The 20796-nt window shown below is 43.6% G+C and overlaps 1 protein-coding gene across 2 annotated transcripts in view; it reads right to left on the bottom strand.

The window, feature by feature from the left end:
* Nucleotides 1-20796, bottom strand: part of GRB2 (growth factor receptor bound protein 2) — a 65748-nt gene that overhangs the window by 8689 nt on the left and 36263 nt on the right. For both annotated transcript variants that reach the window (XM_070479976.1, XM_070479977.1), the window contains exon 3: nt 3172-3269. In XM_070479976.1, the coding sequence (XP_070336077.1) occupies nt 3172-3269 (98 nt within the window). The remainder of the gene's footprint in view (nt 1-3171; nt 3270-20796) is intronic.

Below are 20796 nucleotides of genomic sequence, written 5' to 3'. Positions count from 1 at the left end.
CTGCGTCGCCACACTGGCCCAAGAGGTCAACCACACCCCCCAGTTCAGGGCTGTGGTCTTTTCTTCTGTACTATGGTTTCCTTTTTCAGAGCTTGGATGGATGAGCACTGCCTGCCCTCCAGTCAGAGTCTGGGAAGGAAGCACCACGGGGCCTGAACTCGATGCTTACTGATCAATTATTATTCCGAAGTTCCCTACAGTGGGGAGACAAGAGCAGGCATGAGAGTGGTTTTTCAACCATCAGGCCAGTAACCGCAGCTATCCAAGGAAGATGACCTCTTCCTATGTTTTCAACAGTCAGATCTGAAATGCCTAAGTCACCTGAAACAATCTGAAAAAAAAAAACACAAGGATTTAGAGCTGCAGACAATTTATTTAATATTAAATTACAGCCTGATGTTCTGCTGAATTCCCCTTCAGCCTTGAAATATGAAAATGAAAGGGAACTTAGGTTGATTTTGCTATCACTGGATCTACCGCTGAAGTCAGCAAACTTATATATGACCCTTGGCCTAAGTCTGTCTGGGTTTGGTATGACTTTAAATCTGAGACTATTAAAAAAATATTAAGGGTTATTAAAAAAAATTCAAACAAAGACGAATATGTGACATGACAGAAACTGCATATGGCTCGTAAGGCTTAAAATATTTATTATCCGGCCCTTTACAGAAAAGCTTGAGCAGATCCTGGATCTCCGAAGGAAGTACTGCAGGAACAGACGTGCACATCTTTGGCTTTTGTATGGACTGGGAGGTAGGAAGCCCTGCGGGACTCCCAGTGACCACTGCCCAAATGCTTTCCTGAGGGGTGTATCCTGTGATGCAGCCCTCGAGAAGCCCGCAGAGTCCCCAAAGCAACTCCGGAACCTAAGAGGCCGCAGAGCGCAGAAGTGTGTTTGGTGCACGTCCCAGGGGTCGGCGACGACCTGCCTGTCTCCTGGAGTGTCTTGGATACCACTACCTGCATCAACATTTTAGGAACCCAGGCAAGGCTACATGTTAAAACCTGCCAATCTAACGTTACAGGGACCTCAAATGAGGGACATTATCAGTACACTGACTAGGGGCCAGGAATCTCTTCCATGGAACGCCTCTGAGTATTTAGTACTTTGGCTTTTATTGTCATGTACAAATCAGTCCCAGCCTTTCTACAAGCATTTGGGTCTGAGTATCAATTCAAAACTACTTAGCTACTCTGTGCAGAAGCAAGGCATGAGTTGCAAGGGTATATATAAAAGCAGAAGACAAAAATTCCTCAAGGAATCTAGTATCTTTTTAGGGGAAGTGGGGAGAGATCAAACTCATATAGCTACAAAGATATAAGACAGTCCAAGTTCCAAACAAAAACTAGAAAAATGTCCTTTACAAATTAGACTGATTTTCTTCTTGTAAATCATTCCATGAAACATTCAGTGAGAAATCAGAAGGTGCTGGGTTCTTTTTGAAGTATAAGCAATTTCCTGGGAGACCCCACAGATGCTTCACTACAGACAGTGCTGTATCATACAGGATAGATATTCACAGGCTTCTTCCCATGACCAAACTGAAGGGTAACCCGACCCTCACTCTGCAGGTGATGGCTTCCTGGACGTGATCTCTCAAGAACTTCCTACAAATTTTGTAGACATTTTATTATACCATAATTTAACTACAGAACCTAACTTCCCAGTACCAAGGTCGGTCTCTGCACATCATGAAAACTGCGGAAGAATTTCGTGACCAAAACATGAACCTGACAGATGGTTTGGGGGAAGCTCCTGAGTCATTTGTTTTGTTTGATGGAAGGCAAAGCGTCATCTCAGAGCCGATCCGTTTCATAAGGGAGCACTTAACTCCCTTCACTTGCTGGTGACAGGGGAACATCTATGGGGAGAAACTCACATTGCTCTATAGCTTTCTCCACTGTTAGTCTTTTATAATGAGAACCATGTTCATCCATCAGGAGCTTGGGATGTACACACACTACTGCATGTAAGACAGAGAACCAATGAGGACCCACAGTATGACACAGGGAACTCTACTCAATATTCTGTGATAACCTTTACGAAAAAGGAATCTAAAAACTAACACAATATTGTAAATCAACTACACTCCAATAAACTAAAATTTAAAAAGATGAGAATTATATTCATCAATTAGTGGTTTTAAAACTGAAATACTGGAAGCGTCTCAATTTGCAGGATAGAGCAGAATGAGCTGTACCACGGTCAAGGCCCTTTTGCACTCTGTGGCACCTGGGTAAGATGATGGGAGATCTGTGTGAGACAAGCGGAGGTAAAGATCTTTGCTCCAGTATCCGGGGGAACAGAAGCGACAGGGACACATCAGAACAGTGACAATGAGGGAGAGGGACATAATGGGCTGCCACTCGAGGTGGGGCAGTCATCTAAAAGTTTTCTTTACCATTCTGTTGTTAAAACAAGTAGGTAAGATCTACCATTTCTTTATGTCTCAGCGGCATTCTAATCCGAGCACTGAAAGCCTCGGTTCTCCCTGACATACAAGAAAACGACTGTGTCTGAGGTGGGAGCAGAGATAACACAAGAGGGGGTAAGAGAAGGGTGGGAGGGAAGTGGCCTGTAAGGGCTCCCAGGACCCCACCCTGTCACACAGCAACAGAAAAGGTTCTGGAACTAAAAACAAATTTTTTCCCCACTGTTCTCAGCAGCCTGTTGTTTTCTCTGAAGTGGGAACACTCAACTGGAGGCTAGGGCAGTTATTACAGCATACACTGACCGAGAACCAATTATAGGCCCAGTACTGTGCTCTGGTGGTATCAAGACTATTAAGACATGGTCCCATTGGAAAATCAAACATATCAATACCAAACTATGTGACAAGTACCTTTTCTAAAAACTCAATAAGCACAGAATCTGGCATTTTTTGCAAAATGCAAAACACATCTGGCACCAAAGGTTTCACAGAAGAATAAAAATGGACCTGTTTTATCATTTGAAGATCACTGACAATTATCAATGAAAACATAGACCATTATTGACTATTATGCTCTCGTTGTATACTCATAAGAACATGGAAAATCAACGCGCTTTGTTAATTCCCTGGGAAAACATAATAAAAAGTATGACATCCACCCCGACGATATCAATTTTAAAAACAGTTAGAAACAAGCAGGCGTGTCTGACCCTGAATGGTCAAGCAGAGCCCAACTTACGGATGTGGTTTCATTTCTATGTAGTTCTTGGGAATGAAGCCGTCTTTCCCATTGAGCTCTGCCTTGTACCAGTTCTGATCACATTCTTCATTCAAAACCTGAAAGGAATTCAAACAAGGAGAGAAAACAGTCATTTCCTTTTCACTCTTGGGTGAGAAGCCATGGGGATGATTACAGTGCCTTTTGGGTTTGTTTGTAAAAGGTATTTTTTTGGAGTATGATCACATGGATGCCAAACGTGATTTCCAACAAGCTGAGTTATGGCAACTTAAAAAGAGAAGTTGTCTCTGGAAATGAGAGGTTCAGGCTCCTAAAAATCTAGCATCGAAGCTTCAGCAGAAAAGGAAAGGAAAGGAAAAAAGGTGAGTTTCTGCGAGGAGATTCTGGAGAAGAGCAAGCACTGACCAGAGAAGGAAGGGACAGGGAAGGCCTAACTGCAGAGGCGCGTGGCAACAGAGCGCTGAGGCCCTGCCCGGGGGTCTCCCAGCCCATTTCCACCATGAGACCCCACCCGGGTTCTCCCCATACTGGCTCTGGGTTACCCCAAGTGTGGGTCAGCCACCGTCACGCTGCCACCTGCAGGCTCCACCATGTGACCTTGTAAGGGAAAAGCGCATTTTAATGAAGAAACACAGCAAGGCCTACTTCCCTTATCCTCAAGGGCAGAGTTAGAGCATGCTCGAAGCACACCAGCCAGTCTAATTAGGGGAAAGACCCAGGGACCATACAACTGAGCCACTGCACTCTACAAAGTGAAAACAGACCTAGAAATGTGATGTAATCCAAGGTTACGAGCTAGCGAAGACCACATAGATTTTCAGAACTCGAAGGGAGGTGCTCTCCAATACGGACTTAAATGGACAGGTCAGGCCAAGATCCTGTCATCTGCAGAGTATTAAAAGAACCGGAATAGAGCTAGGCACAGTATAAAATCCACCCTCTGAATCCCAGATTTCTAACAAAAGGCAAAGGGTATAAGGCATTTTTAAAAAGCTATTAACTTAAAAAGAGAAACTGAAATGTGAGCCCAACTTCAAAACAGCTAACACAGGAAAATGCTGATGAGCTGACTAGTATGGTGGTAGTAAATCTATCCCACGCAGCAAAATTCTAAAAGGAAGCTGGTAAAATGCTTTTAGAAATTATTTATTCATAATGCTGAACAATGCTGGACTCACTGCCAATTTACAACCTGGATTGTTTGGTGTACATGTAGTACTGGCATTTCAAAGTGAGATACAATTTTGGAAAGGACAGATGAGACTGATAGATACCAACAAACAGTGAAGCTGCACTAAAGATGCCTCCCAGTGGATTCACTTCTGGAAGGAGGCTGCACCCAAGGAGTCTTACAAAGCTGGTGCCTACTGGTGATGCTGGCTAACCTGCAGTCCTCAGAGTGAGTCACCGAGCTGAAGTGTGCACAAGGCAAGGCAGCAAATCTTGCAAGGGCTAACACATGTGATAGAGAGCTGGAAAAAAAAATCAGCTACTGGTAAATCCCATCAGACTCAGATGAAAACCTTTTTCATTATTTTCCCTTAAAATTTTTTCAAAAACTGTACTGTGAACAGAGAAGTTGTTCTGTTGCCAGGCAAGTGCGACGTGCACGCGCACCCGCACCCCGAGGGTGGCCGGAGACAGGGCTCCTGAGGCGCCCCCTGCACGATGACATCGGTGTCTGCCTGGCCGTGCACACCACGGCTAATCCACCTCATCACAGAAGGTCCGCGAGCACAGGCGCTTCAGGCCAGGGTTCTCGTGTCCACCAAAAAGAAGGGCCGGAAGAAAAATGTGGTCTAGTAATTATCCTATAAAGCATTACGGCCTGTTTGGACCTAAAGACAGAGTAAGGTAAAAAAGGCCAGTTTTAATTTGTGACTAAAAACCCTGCAACAAAGGTGCTACACACCAAGTTTTTGGAACTGTACATTCTTCTTGTCACCTAAGACAGAGGCAAACCTCCCCCTGAAAAAATGCCTACAACCCCAACAACAAAAGAAACTCCAAGTAAACCCCTAGATTTGGAACCACTTTTAGAACTATGGTTTTCTGCAGAACAAAATTAATACTTGTTGTTTAATACGCTCTTCACCCAAGAAGGTGGGGAAATATGGAACTAATATGCTGAGATCATCATCGTTTCTTTGGCTGCCTGGCTTGTGGAATCCCAGTTCCCCAACCAGGGATGAACCGGCCTCAGCAGCGAAAGCCCAGGATCCCAACCACTGGACCACCAGGGAACTTCCCAACACTTAGATTATTTTTAATGTAATGTTTGAATATGGGAGGCTAAAAATTTAGTTCTCTGGAACATTCTAGTATCCAGAATATCACTTTGCCAGAAAGCCACGGTACTGCCTCTAAATCTCCATACTCCATAAATTAAACAAACACTGGTCCTGCAGGAGACAGAGCGCAGGAGAATGGGCCTTGCTAAGCCAGGGTCACCAAGAGTGAGGACCAAGGCTTCCCACCCAGCAGGTACATCAGCTTTCACACTCAAACCATGAGAGCCCAGGATGGCATCATTTAAGAGTTGAAAATTAAGTTTAAATGCTTGAAACAGTGACAGGCATAAACTGACATAAGTGAGTCTAAAGCAGAGACGAGAAGGGTACCAGGACCAGACGCGTCTGTGCTTACAGAGACCATGCTGAATGTGCTGTGGCTTTAGGTGAAGTTCCCACCCTCCTCAAGTGATCTGATCAAGCCCAAGAAGAGTTCTGAGAAGGAGCAGACTGCTCCTCTCACCACTTCCCCGAAACACAGGCAACTCACCCTTCACTCATTCAAGACCTCTTAACAAAAGAGATGATTGAGTTCAACCACCACACTTTCATTCTGGTTTGAAAATTCCAAGGAATGTTTTTAGCTGTTACCCCACAGCTGCATGTCCTATGCCAACCCCTATATTCCCTCGAGTGATGACTTTGTAACCATCAAAACACTTTGGTTTAACGGAAGCAGACTGATCAAGAGATGAGATTATGAGAGGAGGAAGAGAAGTTTTAGTGAAGCTTTCATTTGTTCTTCTGGTTGCAAAAAGACTGAAAGTAAGATTATAGCCACAATCAGGAAGAAAGCTATAAGATAAGGAATGGTCTGAGGTCTGCAGAGGAGAATTAAAACTATTGCAGTCTGTTCCATGGAAGGGACACAATGGCTGCTTTTGAGCTGTCACTAAAGCTAAATCTCTCAACTTGGAAGCTGATAAACCTGCAAGCTGAAAATTCACTGAACCATGCACTTATGATATATAATTTTTCTATATGTATATCATACTTCAACAGAAAGAAATATTTTGGTCAAGAGAACAGTAATATTATAGTCCAATTTACTTGTAAGCAACACACACCAGGGCCTTGTTCACCTCCAGTACAAACTTTTCACACCGAAAATACACAGGGGAGCAGAAAAGAAGACAGCGAAGCTTCAGAAACCCCCTCCATGATAGCCTGACATCACTAACCTGTGAAAAAATTTAATTCCCGAAAATAAGAACTTTCTGCACAAATGATAACTCAGAGGATTCCACATGTTATACTCTGTATATGTATTCTTTTATTAGAGTATAATTGCTTTACAGTGTTGTTAGTTCTGTTGTACAAAGTGAATCAGCTATATGTATACATGTACTCCCTCCCTCTAGAACCTCCCTCCTCCCACCCCTTCTGTATTATATAATTTTGGTAACATGATTCACTATTGCCCCCACCCCACCCCCAATCTGAGACTATTCTAAAGGCAATGCAAATTTCCATTTATACTGCCAACTTAAAGGTTTTCAAATAGTTTAAAAAAGAAGAAAGAAAAAAAAAGCCAAAGATCAAAGATTCAGGTCTCAGACCCCTTAGGATACACCTAATGTGACAGGATTTGACAGTCTCACATGGGTTCAAATTCCAACCTCACCAACAAGGAGCTGTGTGGCCTTGGGCAAACAACCACTTTTAAGATTTTGGTTTCCCATTTATAAAGTGGTGATAATACCTACCACTGAGAGGGTTAAATGAGAAAATGAATAAGCAGCGGTGGCTCAGTGATAAAGAATCTGCCTGCAATGCAGGAGACCAGGGTTCAGTCCCTAGGTTGGAAAAATCCCCTGGAGGGCATGGCAACCCACTCCAGTACTCTTGCCTGGAGAATCCCATGGACAGAGGGGCCTGGTGGGCTGCAGTCCACGGGGTCGCAGAGAGTCAGACACAACTGAGCGACGGAGCAGGAGCAGCAACAGCAATCAGCACAGAGCCAGCATCAGCCACTGTCGTGGACACACTTACTTCCTGATAGTTACTCTGCCTTGCGTATTAGCAGTGTTAGATCTAAAAAGACATGGCAATCCTGGGGAACTGAGTTTTATTTGAATTAGGTATCTCTGATGTAACGCTGTCCATGGGCACCAACAGCACACACATAACAGAGAACTGGGATTCTTGTTTCACTGTGAAAAGAGAGCATGAGACTTCTGTGCTGACTTCAAAAAAGATTTTAAATGCAGAGTTTGAGCATTACTGTAGGTAATTCCCTTCTCTGCTCCTTCCATACCAATCCTGGGTGACAAGAACAGCACTGCATTTTCTATACAAATTACAGAAAAAAGGTGTCTTTTAGAGAAATGGTAAAGTTTGTTTATAGACTGCTGTATTTTGAAATATGGGAGGGGGTACTTTCTTGCCCGAACACATCCAGTCATTTGTAAATAAACAAACAAAATAAGGAAACCATGATTTTAAAAAGACAAAAAAGCCGTGCAGTTCTAGAACAGTACCCATCAAAGCTTTCAACGTTCATTCTAACAGCTTGCACGGGGTTCAACACTTCCTGAGGAAAAATTATTCCAAGTTTTGTATTGGTTTGTGAAGCAATGTATAAGAGACAGCATTTGTACAAAAAAGATAGAAACGATTACATATTTAAGCTCTTTCACCACATAAAAATAAAAATACTAGTACAGCTGGTCCCTGCTTTACAGAAATTCTACATAAGGCAGTGAGGTTTCCCAGCTCTTTAAAGATCAACCAATCCCACTCAGGCAACACTGAAATACTGCCCTGACTTGAAGACAAATGTAAAGAGCTATGGTGATCCTACCACATAATTTCAAACACACACGCGCGCGTGCACACACACACACAGAGGCTTTTTTAAAGATTATAACCCTAAGAACAACTGTACAGGGCTAGGGTATCAGTACTGGGACAGACATTTAAAATCAGTTCTCTTCAGCCTGTTACATATTTTATTAGAAACTATTAGGATGCTCTTCGGCTTCTCAGACTCCCTTAGTATGGATGACTGTGTCGGCCTCAAACTACACTGATTCATTCTGAACACTTTAAGTAAGTGCTTTACAATCACCAGCTCCATCTGTTATAGTTTTTGCTCAACATGAAAAGCATCTTGGCTACGCTGCTCGCTCTACTGTGTGCCAAATCATGAAAAACACCCACACTGTAGATGAGTTACTCTGAATTTTAATGATGAGATGATCAACTTAAATGCAGTTTAATAATTAAGGTTCCTGGCCCCACAGAAACCTGAGTTGCTCACGCAAGCACACAGAGCAGTCCTCAGTTCTCGGCAGGCCATCTCCACGATGCAAGACCACAGCTCTGCAAAAACACGCCGGGTGCCATTCGACCCCATCAAGGCAGTTGACAGGTAATGGGCCCTTAAAGACCAGAAAGTTGAGAAGAAATGTATATATAAAGTTTTTAAACTCTCTCAATTTTGGCAGATTTATAAAAACGTGTGTAAACACCAAATTATGCTGTTTTATTAAAAGAAAATCTACTCATTTAAAAAAGTATTTATGTAATGATACCACATCAAGGGAGTATTTTCGCTTTATGGTGATGAACTCTTTCAACAGAAATATAATATCTGTGCCATGAAATGTGGTTTTTGTTCCCTTTGAAATGGATATTTCCAGAAGATTCATTTCTTTGGGGATCAAGAAGCCCTAAATTCTTAATTTTTTACGTTACTTTCCTTTTAAGAAAGGATTCTATTTACCAAACTAAAGAAATCCAAAGGGCAATTTGTTGATCAACTATACTTTCTGACCACCAGTGACACAGGCATGCTAGGTTTTGCCCAGAAAACGCTTAAACCTTCCACTGGTAAAAATCACTCATCACTTGTATAATCCCACTTGAATACAACCAGTTACGCAGTGCCTTTTCTCCTGTTGCCCAAGAGAGATCTTGCTACCCTCCCTAAGCAGCTGCTATTAATGGAGATCAGTTCAAAAGAGAAATACTGATGGATCAAGAGGCCAAGCCTCCCAAAGGTCCAGGTGTTGTAGTTTAAGACTGACCAGGTGTGACCTCAATCTATATTTGGTGCTCTGAATCACTTCAAACACCACTGTTTTCCTGTTAAGAAGTCTTAAGGAGCCTCCTATGGGTCCAAGTTATTTTCAGTTTGGTGTTCCACTCTTCATAACTTAGCCACCAACTCCTTTCTGTCCCTCTCACCCACTTCTCTAAATGAACCCTTCAGTTTGCCAAGCTAGTCAACTCAGCCACCTCTAAACACAGTCCTCCACATCCACAGTCTCACGCCTTCCCGCTTCCCCGTCTACTCACGCCTCACCCACCGCGGTTTTAGTACTTGCACCCGAATGCTTAGTCCTCTTCTAAACTGCAAAGCACCCTAAGAGCTTGGCTCCATGCCACTCTCATCGATATTCTCCACAGTCCTCAGAATGGCATCTAGCATATTCTGAGGAACTGATTTGTATGTCGGGGGGGGGGGGGGGAGGTGTTCTAAGTAATGCACATAGGATCAGAGCTGGCTGGGCCTGGGGACAACAGAAAGGGCACCATACATTACACGTTAGCATGAAATGCCTTGTGAAAGTAATTCTCTTAAGAAGACCCTCAAAAGAAGACTGATTGTCATGAACCTGTTCCCCCCAAGGAAGAGAGGCAAAATAAAGGAAGTAACAGCATTAGGCAATCCATCTTCTGTAACTTAAGCACCATGTGGAGTACTTCAAAAGGGAGTACCCCTAATCTTTCCCACAACACTACCGCTTCTAACTTTCTCCAAGCTACAATAGTAGAAAGGGTGGGGTGGGTAGGCAGGGAAGGGAAATTTCAGTATGACTGATGAAAGGGTATATCCTGGGTGGACTAGGGAGGGAAGGTCTCTACATGCGTCCCGACTGACAGCCCTCAGCAAGGGCACTTCCTGGACCAGTAAGATGCCTGGTTCAGCATGCATGTCTGGCTAGTGACTTACTTTGGCAGGCTGTTAATTTTATAGCTACAACTCCTCCAGCAAAAGGCTTACAAAGGACAGTAATGAAGATCTTCACCTTTTCCCTTCTGAATGGCAGTCAAGATGATGCAGAAAGAAAAACGCCCATATGCGCTTTCTCTCTCACACATACAACCATGATTGACTATATTAAGAGTTCAGGATCACTCCTGCATTTTTTTTAAATGAAAGATTTCCTTTATAATGTTCACATACGTAGGAGGATGAACAATTAACAAGACTAACCAAATTATCATAAGAATAATTATAAGAATAACCAAAAGCAGATTATTTTTCTTTCTTTGAGAAATATTTCAGTATTCAACAACAACAAAACAAAAAACAAAAAAAAGGACTGGGTACTCTTTATCAACCTCTCCAGGTTTGGCTGTCATTAAGAAAGTTGCCCATGACATTTTAACAAAACAGGAAGGTCGTTCACACTTATGTAACTATTACTCCACCCAGATGAATCTGGAGGCAGTGAAACCTAAATGCACAGACTGTACCCCAAAATAAACTCTTTATATACCAAAGGGGTACCAAGAGTTTCCATTCAAAATACCTGTCTTCTGTATCTGGCGACTTGCAGACCTATTACTTTGGTACAGCTGAGTGCTCAATAGAAGAACGCAATGCTCTCAAGAGTGTCAGGATTTCAACCACAGAGGTTTGGGGCAGCTGGTGGGGGCGGTGGCGGCACGGTGGACAGAGACAAAGATAAATATGAGGGAGCTGCAACAGAGAAAATGCCGTGCATGTGAAAAGCTCGACAATCCTGCCACAGCCTGCCAGGAACGAGGTCGCTAAGCCCCGAGCCAGGTGAACTGAGGACACCACAGCCACCCTTCCCTCCCCAGGGAGCGGGGAGTCTGCTGAAACGCCTGTGGCAGCACCATGGGGGGAAGCCAGGAGGGGGGAATTAATGGGTACTATGGCAAGGACTGATTCAACAGAAAATGTCTGAGTTCCAAACACCAAAGGGAAAGACCGAAGTCCTGTGTAGGGGTTACAGGAAAGCTTCCTGGGTGAAGTGTGCTTGGTCACTCAGTCGTGTCCGACTCTTGGTGACCCCATGGACTGTACCCCACCAGGTTCCTCTGTCCATGCAATTCTCCAGGCAAGAATACTTGAGTGGGTTGCTATGCCCTCCTCCAGGGGATCTTCCCAAGCCAGGGATTGAACCCAGGTCTCCCACATTGTGGGTGCCTTCTTTACCATCTGAATCACTAGGGAAGCCCAGGTGAAGTGTGAGGAAGGTTACATTCCCCCAGCCCCAAGCTCAGGTTACATCGTATGCATCTTTAGTTCTGCTCAGCTTGCATAGAACTCTGAATGGAAGGAACCTGGCAGACTTCCCAACTTGCTATTAGGCAAACGGAGGGGTGGATGGTTCCCTTGGTCCACTTGGCAGCCACTGACTAACAGACTGGTTAAGCTTCCCTAAGTCAGTAAAACCTTTACTAATGGTATCAAAACTCCTAATCAGAAATAACCAAAACAATCACAAAACTTCCTGGGTGAAGATCCCTGGGTTGGGAAGATCCCCTAGAGAAAGGAATGGCTACCCACTCCAGCATTCTTGCCTGGAGAATTCCATGGACAGAGGCGTCTGGCGGGCAACAGTCCATGAGGTTGCAAAGAGTCTGACACGACTGAGCGACTAATACACACATGGCTAACTCTTTAATGATATTTATTTAGCTACTGTCCTTGTACATTAACAGAAGGCTTTCAACTTTAGGTTAAATCCTACAACCCTCTCCTCAAAAAACACCAAACAAAATTTAAAAAAAGCCTCTCAAGCCAGGGGAACAGCAATCACCTGTTTTCTAATGACAGGCAAACCTGCTCAGGTTCATCAGCTCTATGCTCTATGATCTAACTTACTTCCTGTTGCTTCAGCAAAAAATAGCAGGAGTTTCCAAAAAAGTCCATTTCTGCCCCAAACTAATGACAACAGAGTTTATTAAGTTTTACTCAGGCTTATCGATCCAAGATGTGAACTAAATAGGGTTTATTGATTTATAGTCATTGTGGGACCCAAGAGCCACCCCACAGAATCTAATAGAAAAAAAGGCATCAGTCACTGAGCTTAATCACTGGCAACTGCATGAGAATCTATGACTCTGAAAGTCTTAAGGCCAGGGATCTTCATACCTAGGGTGCTACCATTCTGAACCGAAAAAACCTAGTTCCAAAAGCATTTTCCATTTCTGAAGCAGCTAATCTGGCTCCATGGCAGGACAGTCCATAATCCCATGAGACAGAGGGACTGGGCTAGCATGTTAAGTCCCCACCCCACTGCCAGGGTGGAGGTGATGCAGGCAATTAACAGGTAAGTACAAATACTAAACTGAAAATGTAGATTCATGCTGTGTTAAGTGTAGGATTAGGGAGCAGAAAAGACAGGGACCTCCATTAGTCTGGGAGGGAGGGGGAATGTGGTCAGAGAGTAGTATTTGAGGGGACACCCAAAGGACTGCCTATGAGCAGTCCAGGCAGAAAGCTCCAGTGAGAAAATTAGGGAGTTCAAAGTGATCAGAAGTCACTGAAGAGTGACCGTCAGATCTGCCTTTTTCAAACATTCCAATGTGAGAATGAAGTGGAGGGAAGACCAGGTGAGACCAACTCTAGCTGCCAGGTGAAAGATGCCAGCACTGCGATTGCAGTGGGAAAGTGCGGTGGAGGGAAGGAGACACATTCAAGATACCTACAGAGGTGGAATCAAAACAGTTCGGTGGGTAGATGAGCTCAGTGGCCTCCCTCTTGGCCATCGATTCTTCTTTTTCTTTCTGTAAAGCACTTTAGAAAAACAGCTATATAGAGCTGCTGGCAAATTTCCTTCTTTTAAAGTCCTAATGAGTAAAGAGCCTAACTGTAAAAGGTAGATGGTACTCCTGAGCCTCTCCAGGTCCAGTGGACACTCTCCTTCACCTTTCTGTGCCCTCCACCTGTACGGACCTTCCACAGGCTCTCTGGTTCCCCAGTGGGGAGGCCCACAAAAGGTGGCTTCCTGTCTGGGGGGTTTGTGGACGGTCTCAGCCCTCTCAACTCAGTCATCTCCTCCTCTGGGTTCTGGTGGCGCCGCCCCCTTCCTCTGCTCTGCAGTCTTCTTTCCACAAGCCTCAAGATGGTAACCCGGTTTCTAGCTCTGGGCACTGCACCGTCCCCTGCGGTTTCTAGAGAAACCCTGCCCATACCTTTCTTGTAAATAGTCTCATTAATAAAATCTCCTCAGATTAGCCAATTTAGGTGCGTCATGTGTCTCCTACCAGGACCCTGGCTGAGATTCCCCTCAAATCAGTTCTATCCATCCTTTGGAACTGATTAAGGAGATATTCCATCATATAAAGGGACAGTTACAGGGCAAACAGATCACAGGAAGTATTCCAAATTCTACTAACTACTTGGGAGAAGAAAACTTAAAAGACTCTTGAGGTCCAACACTCTTAAGCTGCTAAATAACTGTCTACTATTAAAATAGTTACAGGGAACTAAGAAAGGTGATGAAGCAATGAAGACCTAGGATCTGTAATCCGGTCAATGCCAGGCGGTCCTGATGAGTTAGCTGCAGCTGCTGTCCTCTCTGAATTGCACTTTGGTTCATGTTTGAGTGAGTACTACACTGAAAGCTTTGTGCTAGGAAGCTGCAAGGGGATTTGAGGGGTGGGGGAAGAGATACAGTCCCTACCTTTGGAAGTGTTTACAGCTAAGGGAGCTATGTATGTAAATAATAAGGGAATAAGCAAAAAGTGGGATAAGGGAAATGGCTGATTTTGAGCTGACTATGGAATTCACAGCTACAAGTTTCCAAATGAGCTGCCTGGTTGATGTAGAAAAATTCAGCTCATGTCTGGAGGAACTAAAAAAAGGGCAACTTCAAGTAATGCAGGAATAGAGCAAGAACCTACAAGTACAGCAACTGAAGAGTAGGTAAGAAGGTGTGGTAAACCAAGGCCATCATCCCTTTTATATTTTATTTGGGGTTCAAAAAAGGAGGGAGTTGCTGTTAAGTCACACTTTACTTGCTATCCTTTCTCTTCCAGGCTACAAACTGCCCTCCTGCAAAATGGAGTGGTCACACGTTTAAGCGACAAACGGTAGTAACAGGCACTGTGGATGGCTGGATGTGGCTCCATGGGGTGGAATTGCCTCTCAGAGGTGATCTTCAGGGCGATGCCACGCCACTGCCCTTCCTCGCTGTCTCTGCCGCTCTGCTCAAGTGCCACTGGGAAGGCTGAGGAGTCTTATAACCCAGAAACCTGCAAGCCTGGGGTATCTGGGGTATCATGTGGGCCTGCCTGGGGTTACTAGATCAAACGGTCTATTCCAGTCCTATCACTCAGAGATTTGACAGACTACTTCCCTTCCTCTACTTTTTGGATGACTGTATTGGCAAAGACGAAAACAAGTTAATATTCAGTGATGATGACTGGCTGTTCCTGATGGGAGTATAAAAAGGTGTGTGGTTTCACTGAAAAGAATTTAGCCTTAAATATCAAAGACCTGAATTTTCATACCTATTAACTCAGTAGAGACCAGCCATTCTTAGGACTCTATTCTAATCAAATAATCAAGATATACTGCTATATTAAGACTCAGGGAGCAGACAATTATGAGTGTTCATTTTGAGTCAGCATCTGTGCTCAGTCCTGGGGAGACCACAATATGGAAATGATCCTTCCTTACAAGGAGCTGACAGCAGGGGAGGGGAGGGAACTGTGTAACTTGAGGCATCGTAGGTTATGACAGAAAGTTCAGAGCGCTCTGGATGCGAGCACACCTTGGGGAGACCTAATCGAATCATGCATAGGGGTGGCAAGGAAAGCTGACCTGAGCAGTAACATTTCAACCGGAAACCCTCAGCACGAGTAGGTACTTAGCCAGGCTTAGGGGTGGGAATGGAGGACACGAGTGAGAGAGAGAAGAAATATTCCAAGCAGAGGGATGAGCACATGTACAGGCTCTTGAGTGGGAAGGGGTTTAGCATGGTCTGGAATGGAAATAACAGATTCAAAGGAGTTTTGTGAAAAGTAGAGGCTTGGAAGCTGAGAGACAAAGGGAACTGGCTAAACTGCAGGGCTCTAAAGTAAGGATCCTGGGAGACCAGGGACTCAACCTGCTCTTGAGTATGATGATTCTGGTTTCTGTGTGGCACAGAGATCTGGGAGGGATGCAAAGTGGCAGCGGGAAGACCACCTAATTAAGGGGCTACTGCAGTAAGCCAGGCTAGAAGAGATGGACATTTTGACTAGGGTGGGGGGATTCTGATTGCCTTGAGAAGACTCTAAGATGAACACTAAGAAACCATACACATTATTTTCACACTCTTAAATTTACCCCTCCACCCTGTTTACAGGAACAGAGAACATAGTACACAGTAAAGGGTGAGACCAAATTTCAAGCCATATCACTTGCTTCTCAAGGCCACATAATCTAAAACTTAAAGTTTATTCTTCACCACAAATAAAGTGAAAATGTATAAAAGGGATAATCCCTCAATTGTGCTGAGGTGATGTTTTGATAGCTATTAATATCTAAGTAAACGTCTACACAAAAGTTTTTCAAACAACCAATTCAAGTAACTATAATGTGTAAACTGTAGACTCTATGAAAATACTCAATTTGAACTAGTATACTCTAACATATGCTTACTCACATATTAAACTTTCTCTACTCCCCAAAGTGACCCGAAATACAGACATTTTCATTAAGAAAACGGACGTGAGAATTCAGGATATGACAACTTTTTCTGGGTACCTCTCTAACGGAATTGGAGACAAATATAGCTGTTGTTGACAGACAGGCTGAGTTACCCCTCCTTTTACTGACAGAAGGGAGACTTGTCTTGTAATTAACTAGCTTTCACAGCCTCCTTCAGGCAGCTGCAAGGCTCAAAAGGCAGGAGGGAGGCCTGTGGGGAGGGGGCAGCCGGAGCACAACCACGCAGCTCTGTTCTCAGCCTGTACCATCAGAGGCAGACAAGTCCAGCCCTGCTCCGCCTATTAGTTTTATCCGAGCACCTACACAGTGTTTCATGTAGAAAATCAGCACTTTCGTCCCACAGAAACGTCACAACCTGCAGAGAATAGAGGGACTAAGAGGACTAAATAATAGGATGTATTAATGCAAACAACGGGCTTGTCAGGCACTCAATTCCAGATTACAAGAACGACTTCCTGATTTCAGGCAGTATTTAAAGTGGGAAACTAGTGTGCCATCCACAATTCTGGGTCGCTACAGGGCTAACAGAACAATGTTGGTGCTACCTGGAAATCAAGGGGAAACCAGGCGTATGGGGTTCCTCTCTTGCCCACAATAACAAGGAGCTTTCCAAACCATAAAAAATGATGATCAGCTCAGGTATGACTACTGTTGGTCACTACAGAATGATTACTACTGAGCCTTTCTAACCTCTTGACCCCTCAACGTAAGGTCAAAGGCTATGAATGGCTATGCATAACAGATCTATAATGATTCAACTATTAAATCTAAATTGAACAGAAACAAAATGCCCAGGTGAATTTTCACTGTTGAAGTCACAGTTTGCAGCCCTGGGAGATACAGTAAGGCTGGTTTTAAAATTTGTACTCCCTTTACTGGATGGCCTTCTGTTTTCCCTAGAGTTCTAATGGATTTAACACAATTTCTCTGGCTTTATATTATTAAATTATTACAACTTTTCAAGGATGGTATGTGTAAGAAAATCTCTTGAATACTCATTTCCATCTTCAGTCTATCACTCTGGGATTTTCCTCTGACACTTTCTTTGGTTGGATGTGTGGATCCTAGACTTCAAGGCCTCCTCATTCTTCGTTTTTACAGTAGGGCACCAGTAATACACCCCAAGAAAGGGTGCTAGGTAAGCAAATGATTTCAGTCCTGGCATGTCTGAAATTGCCTTGATTCGTCACTTTTAACTGAATGCTGGTTCAGTGAGGTGTAGAATTCAGCAGAATTCGAGGCTGAACAGCATATCTTTTAGAATTAGGAAGCTACTGTTTTCTGGTATTTGGAGTTGTTCATCTAGAGTTTACTGGTAATCTGATTATCATTTCTTAACAGAGACGTGTTTCTTTACTTTCTAGATGCTTTTAGAACCTATTCTTTCTCCTGGACAGTTTGAAATTTAACAATAACCTATCTGAGAGTGGATCTGTTTTCATACAAATTGCTGGGTAGACTCAGTGGTCCCCCCTCCTCCAAAACCCACATCCATCACACCTGCGAGAAGTTACGTTTAAAAAAAAAAAAAAAAAAAAAAGCTAGTGTCTTTCCTTTGCTCTGTTCTCCTTATTTGACTTCATGGAAGACCTCCAGCAGGCTCGCACGGCATTTCCTGAGTCCATTCACACCCTCCTAGACGATTATCTCATTTTCTCCTTGAGTCTTCCCAGCAATGATCTTTCTATTTCACCAAAATCACAGAAGCAAACATAAGAGTTCCTTCAAAGCTCCCACCACCTGTGTACAGCCACCTGTGCCTGTAGCCCTCACCCTCTGCCTTCTACGTTTTCTGTCCCAACCAGATAGAATCCTACTTCTGGGCTAGACCCTGCGTTTTGCCTGCTCAAGGGCATTAGTGCAGTATTTCCCCTTCTTTCTTGCGCACCATCAATTTTTTTTTTTGTCGCTACTGGATCTTTTCTATCAGTAAATAAAAACGCTATTATTTCTCCCAACTCTCAGACTGGGATGAAAACAGACCTCTTTTGATTCTACAGCAAAACTCCCTGGAACAGTTGTTCACATCCCTTGTCTCCAGTTTCTTTCCTCCTGTTCTCTCTCCCATCCCCAACATTTTACTATGAAAGCTTTCAAACACAGAGCAAAGTTTAAAGAATTTTACAACGACGACACATTTGCCCACCACCTAAATTATGCCATTAACAATATGTGCTTCATCACATATCTATACAATCTTCCATTAATCCATCTTTTTTAATGTAACAAAGTCACCATCATCAGCATTCTCCAAATACATATTATTAACTATGAGTTAAATGTCAGTTTGCAATGTCTTTTTAAAAAATTGTATTTGTTGATCATTTTCGGCTGTCCTGGGTCTCTGCTGCTGTGCAGGCTCTCCTCTCACTGGGGAGCACGGGCTCTGGGCCGCTCGGGCTTCAGCAGCTGCGGCTCCTCCCGGACCAGGGGTGGAACTGGCCTCCTGTGTTGGCAGGTGGGCTCTTCAGCACTGAGTCATGAGGGAGCCCTGTTTCATTTTTTCATGTTTCTCAAAACTGCAGACGTCAGTCCTCCTCCTCCTAAACACTTCCGCATCTATACTGGTAACTACAGTTAAATATTAGCGTGCAGAGCTTTCTTCTGGTGTAGCATTTACACAGCCACTGCCACCCCCAGCAAGGCTCCCCGTGCCCACTCCCTGACCTGACTCACTTTCTCTGAACCCACTCCCGGTATGTTTCTGCTCCCTCCAGTGCCACTACTCAGGTCACCAGTGATCATGATGGCCTGTTACTGAATCCAAAGGTCAGTGCTCCGCCCCCACCTGACCTGGCCCATCAGAAGCCACAACAGAGTGGTCACTCACTCTGCACTGAACACTTCCTTGGCTTCTAGGATACAACACACCCTAGGTTCTCTTCCTATCGAACTGGCTGCTCTTGTCTGGTCTCCGTTGCTAGCTTCTTTTTATCTCATTAACTGTTAAAGGGCCCCAAGGGCCCCATCCCAGAACCTAGTTTCTTCTCTACCAACACTCACTCTCTTAATTTTCTCATATAGTCAGATGGCTTTTATATACCCTAAGTCAACCCCTTCTCTCTACTTCCACAGCTAGAACTTTGGTCCGAGCTGCCAATAGCTCTTGCCCGGATTATTACATCGTATCTGCCCAACTGGTCTCACTGCTTTCCCTTTATCCCCTTCAGAATGTTCTCTATTCTGCAAACTAGAACAACATTATTAAAATGTAAGCCATACCTGCTGTCACAGCCAGAAGTCGGCGAAGCAAATGTGACAGCTAAGTGTACTGTAGTATCCTGAAACAGAAAAAGGACACTAGGGAAAAGTTAAGGAAATCTGGATAAAGTACCAACTTTAGTTAATCACAATGTGCCTGGAGCAGTTCACTAATTGTTTTAAAAAAAAAAACAAAACCTAATGCAAGATGCTAAAAACAGGGAAAATTTTGGTGTGGGGCATACTTGAACACTTTGTACAAGTTTTCCATAATTCTGAAACTGTTCTGAAAAGTAAAGATTTAAAAAAAAAAAAAAGCTAGACTGTCGATCTGCTTAAAATCCTTCAAAGGTTTCTCTTTTCTCTAACACTCACTGCTCCTTAATTGTGTATTCACATTTAAAACTGAGGCAACACAAAAGCAGTCTAGGGACTTCCCCGGTGGTCCAGTGGCTAAGACTCCACACTCCCAATGCAGGGGGCCCAGGATTCCACCCCGGCCAGGGAACTAGGTCCAACATGTTGCAACTGGGAGCTTGCGTGTCACAACTAAAGATCCTGCACGCCTCCACTAAAGATTCCGCATGCCGCAGGAACACTGAAGATCCCAAGTGTTGAGGGCTGCAACTACGACCCAACACAGCCAAATAAATATTTAAAAAAACAAAAGCAGCCTAGGAACTCTATTGGAAGTGGGTGAGGCTTGACAGACTTTGCTTTATTTAGGGTAAACACAGCTCTAGATGCAGGTAACTAGCAAAAGTACCAGAACACTATTTCCAACGCCACCAAGTTTTTCTGAGACCATTTAATGCAGAAGTATTGTTGTCTATTCTTCTCAGTGACAGTTCTACCTTTGTTGACAACAGATTCTCTCATCATATTGTGACCTCTCTTTGCTGACTGTTCTTTGTATTGTGTAACACAGTAAACACTCAACAAACACTGGAAGGGAGTGGGGAATGAGTATGTTCACAGATGACCTAAGAGGCTATAACGTAACTTAAATTGTGATTAAAAACCACCACCATCACCACCAACAGCAGCAGCAAATCACCTATAATGGGGAAAATAGTTGATAAAATGCATTATGTCTGTAAAACTCTAAACAAATGTTAAATATAAGGATTTAAAAAAAAACAAGGTAAAATGCAATTTGCTCTCAATTCATCTTAGCAGGCCTAATGGTCTCATTTTTACCTTAAATATTTACTTAACCTACAGAGCTATTTTTCTTACTCTCTACTTACCTGTGTGGACAATGAATCTTATAACTAACATAAGTGAAAAGACAGAGATGATCAATTCATTTGGCTAATATGGCAAACCTTATCAATCGTTTGGCCAAAGCCCACAGCATTTCCTGCCTGGCATGAGGCAGCACAGCACTGAACATGGAACCTCCCACTACCTGCCCCCCCGCCCCCC

Source organism: Odocoileus virginianus, chromosome 17, assembly GCF_023699985.2.
Source record: "Odocoileus virginianus isolate 20LAN1187 ecotype Illinois chromosome 17, Ovbor_1.2, whole genome shotgun sequence".
Lineage (NCBI taxonomy): Eukaryota > Metazoa > Chordata > Mammalia > Artiodactyla > Cervidae > Odocoileus > Odocoileus virginianus.
This window is presented reverse-complemented; position numbering and strand designations above follow the sequence as displayed.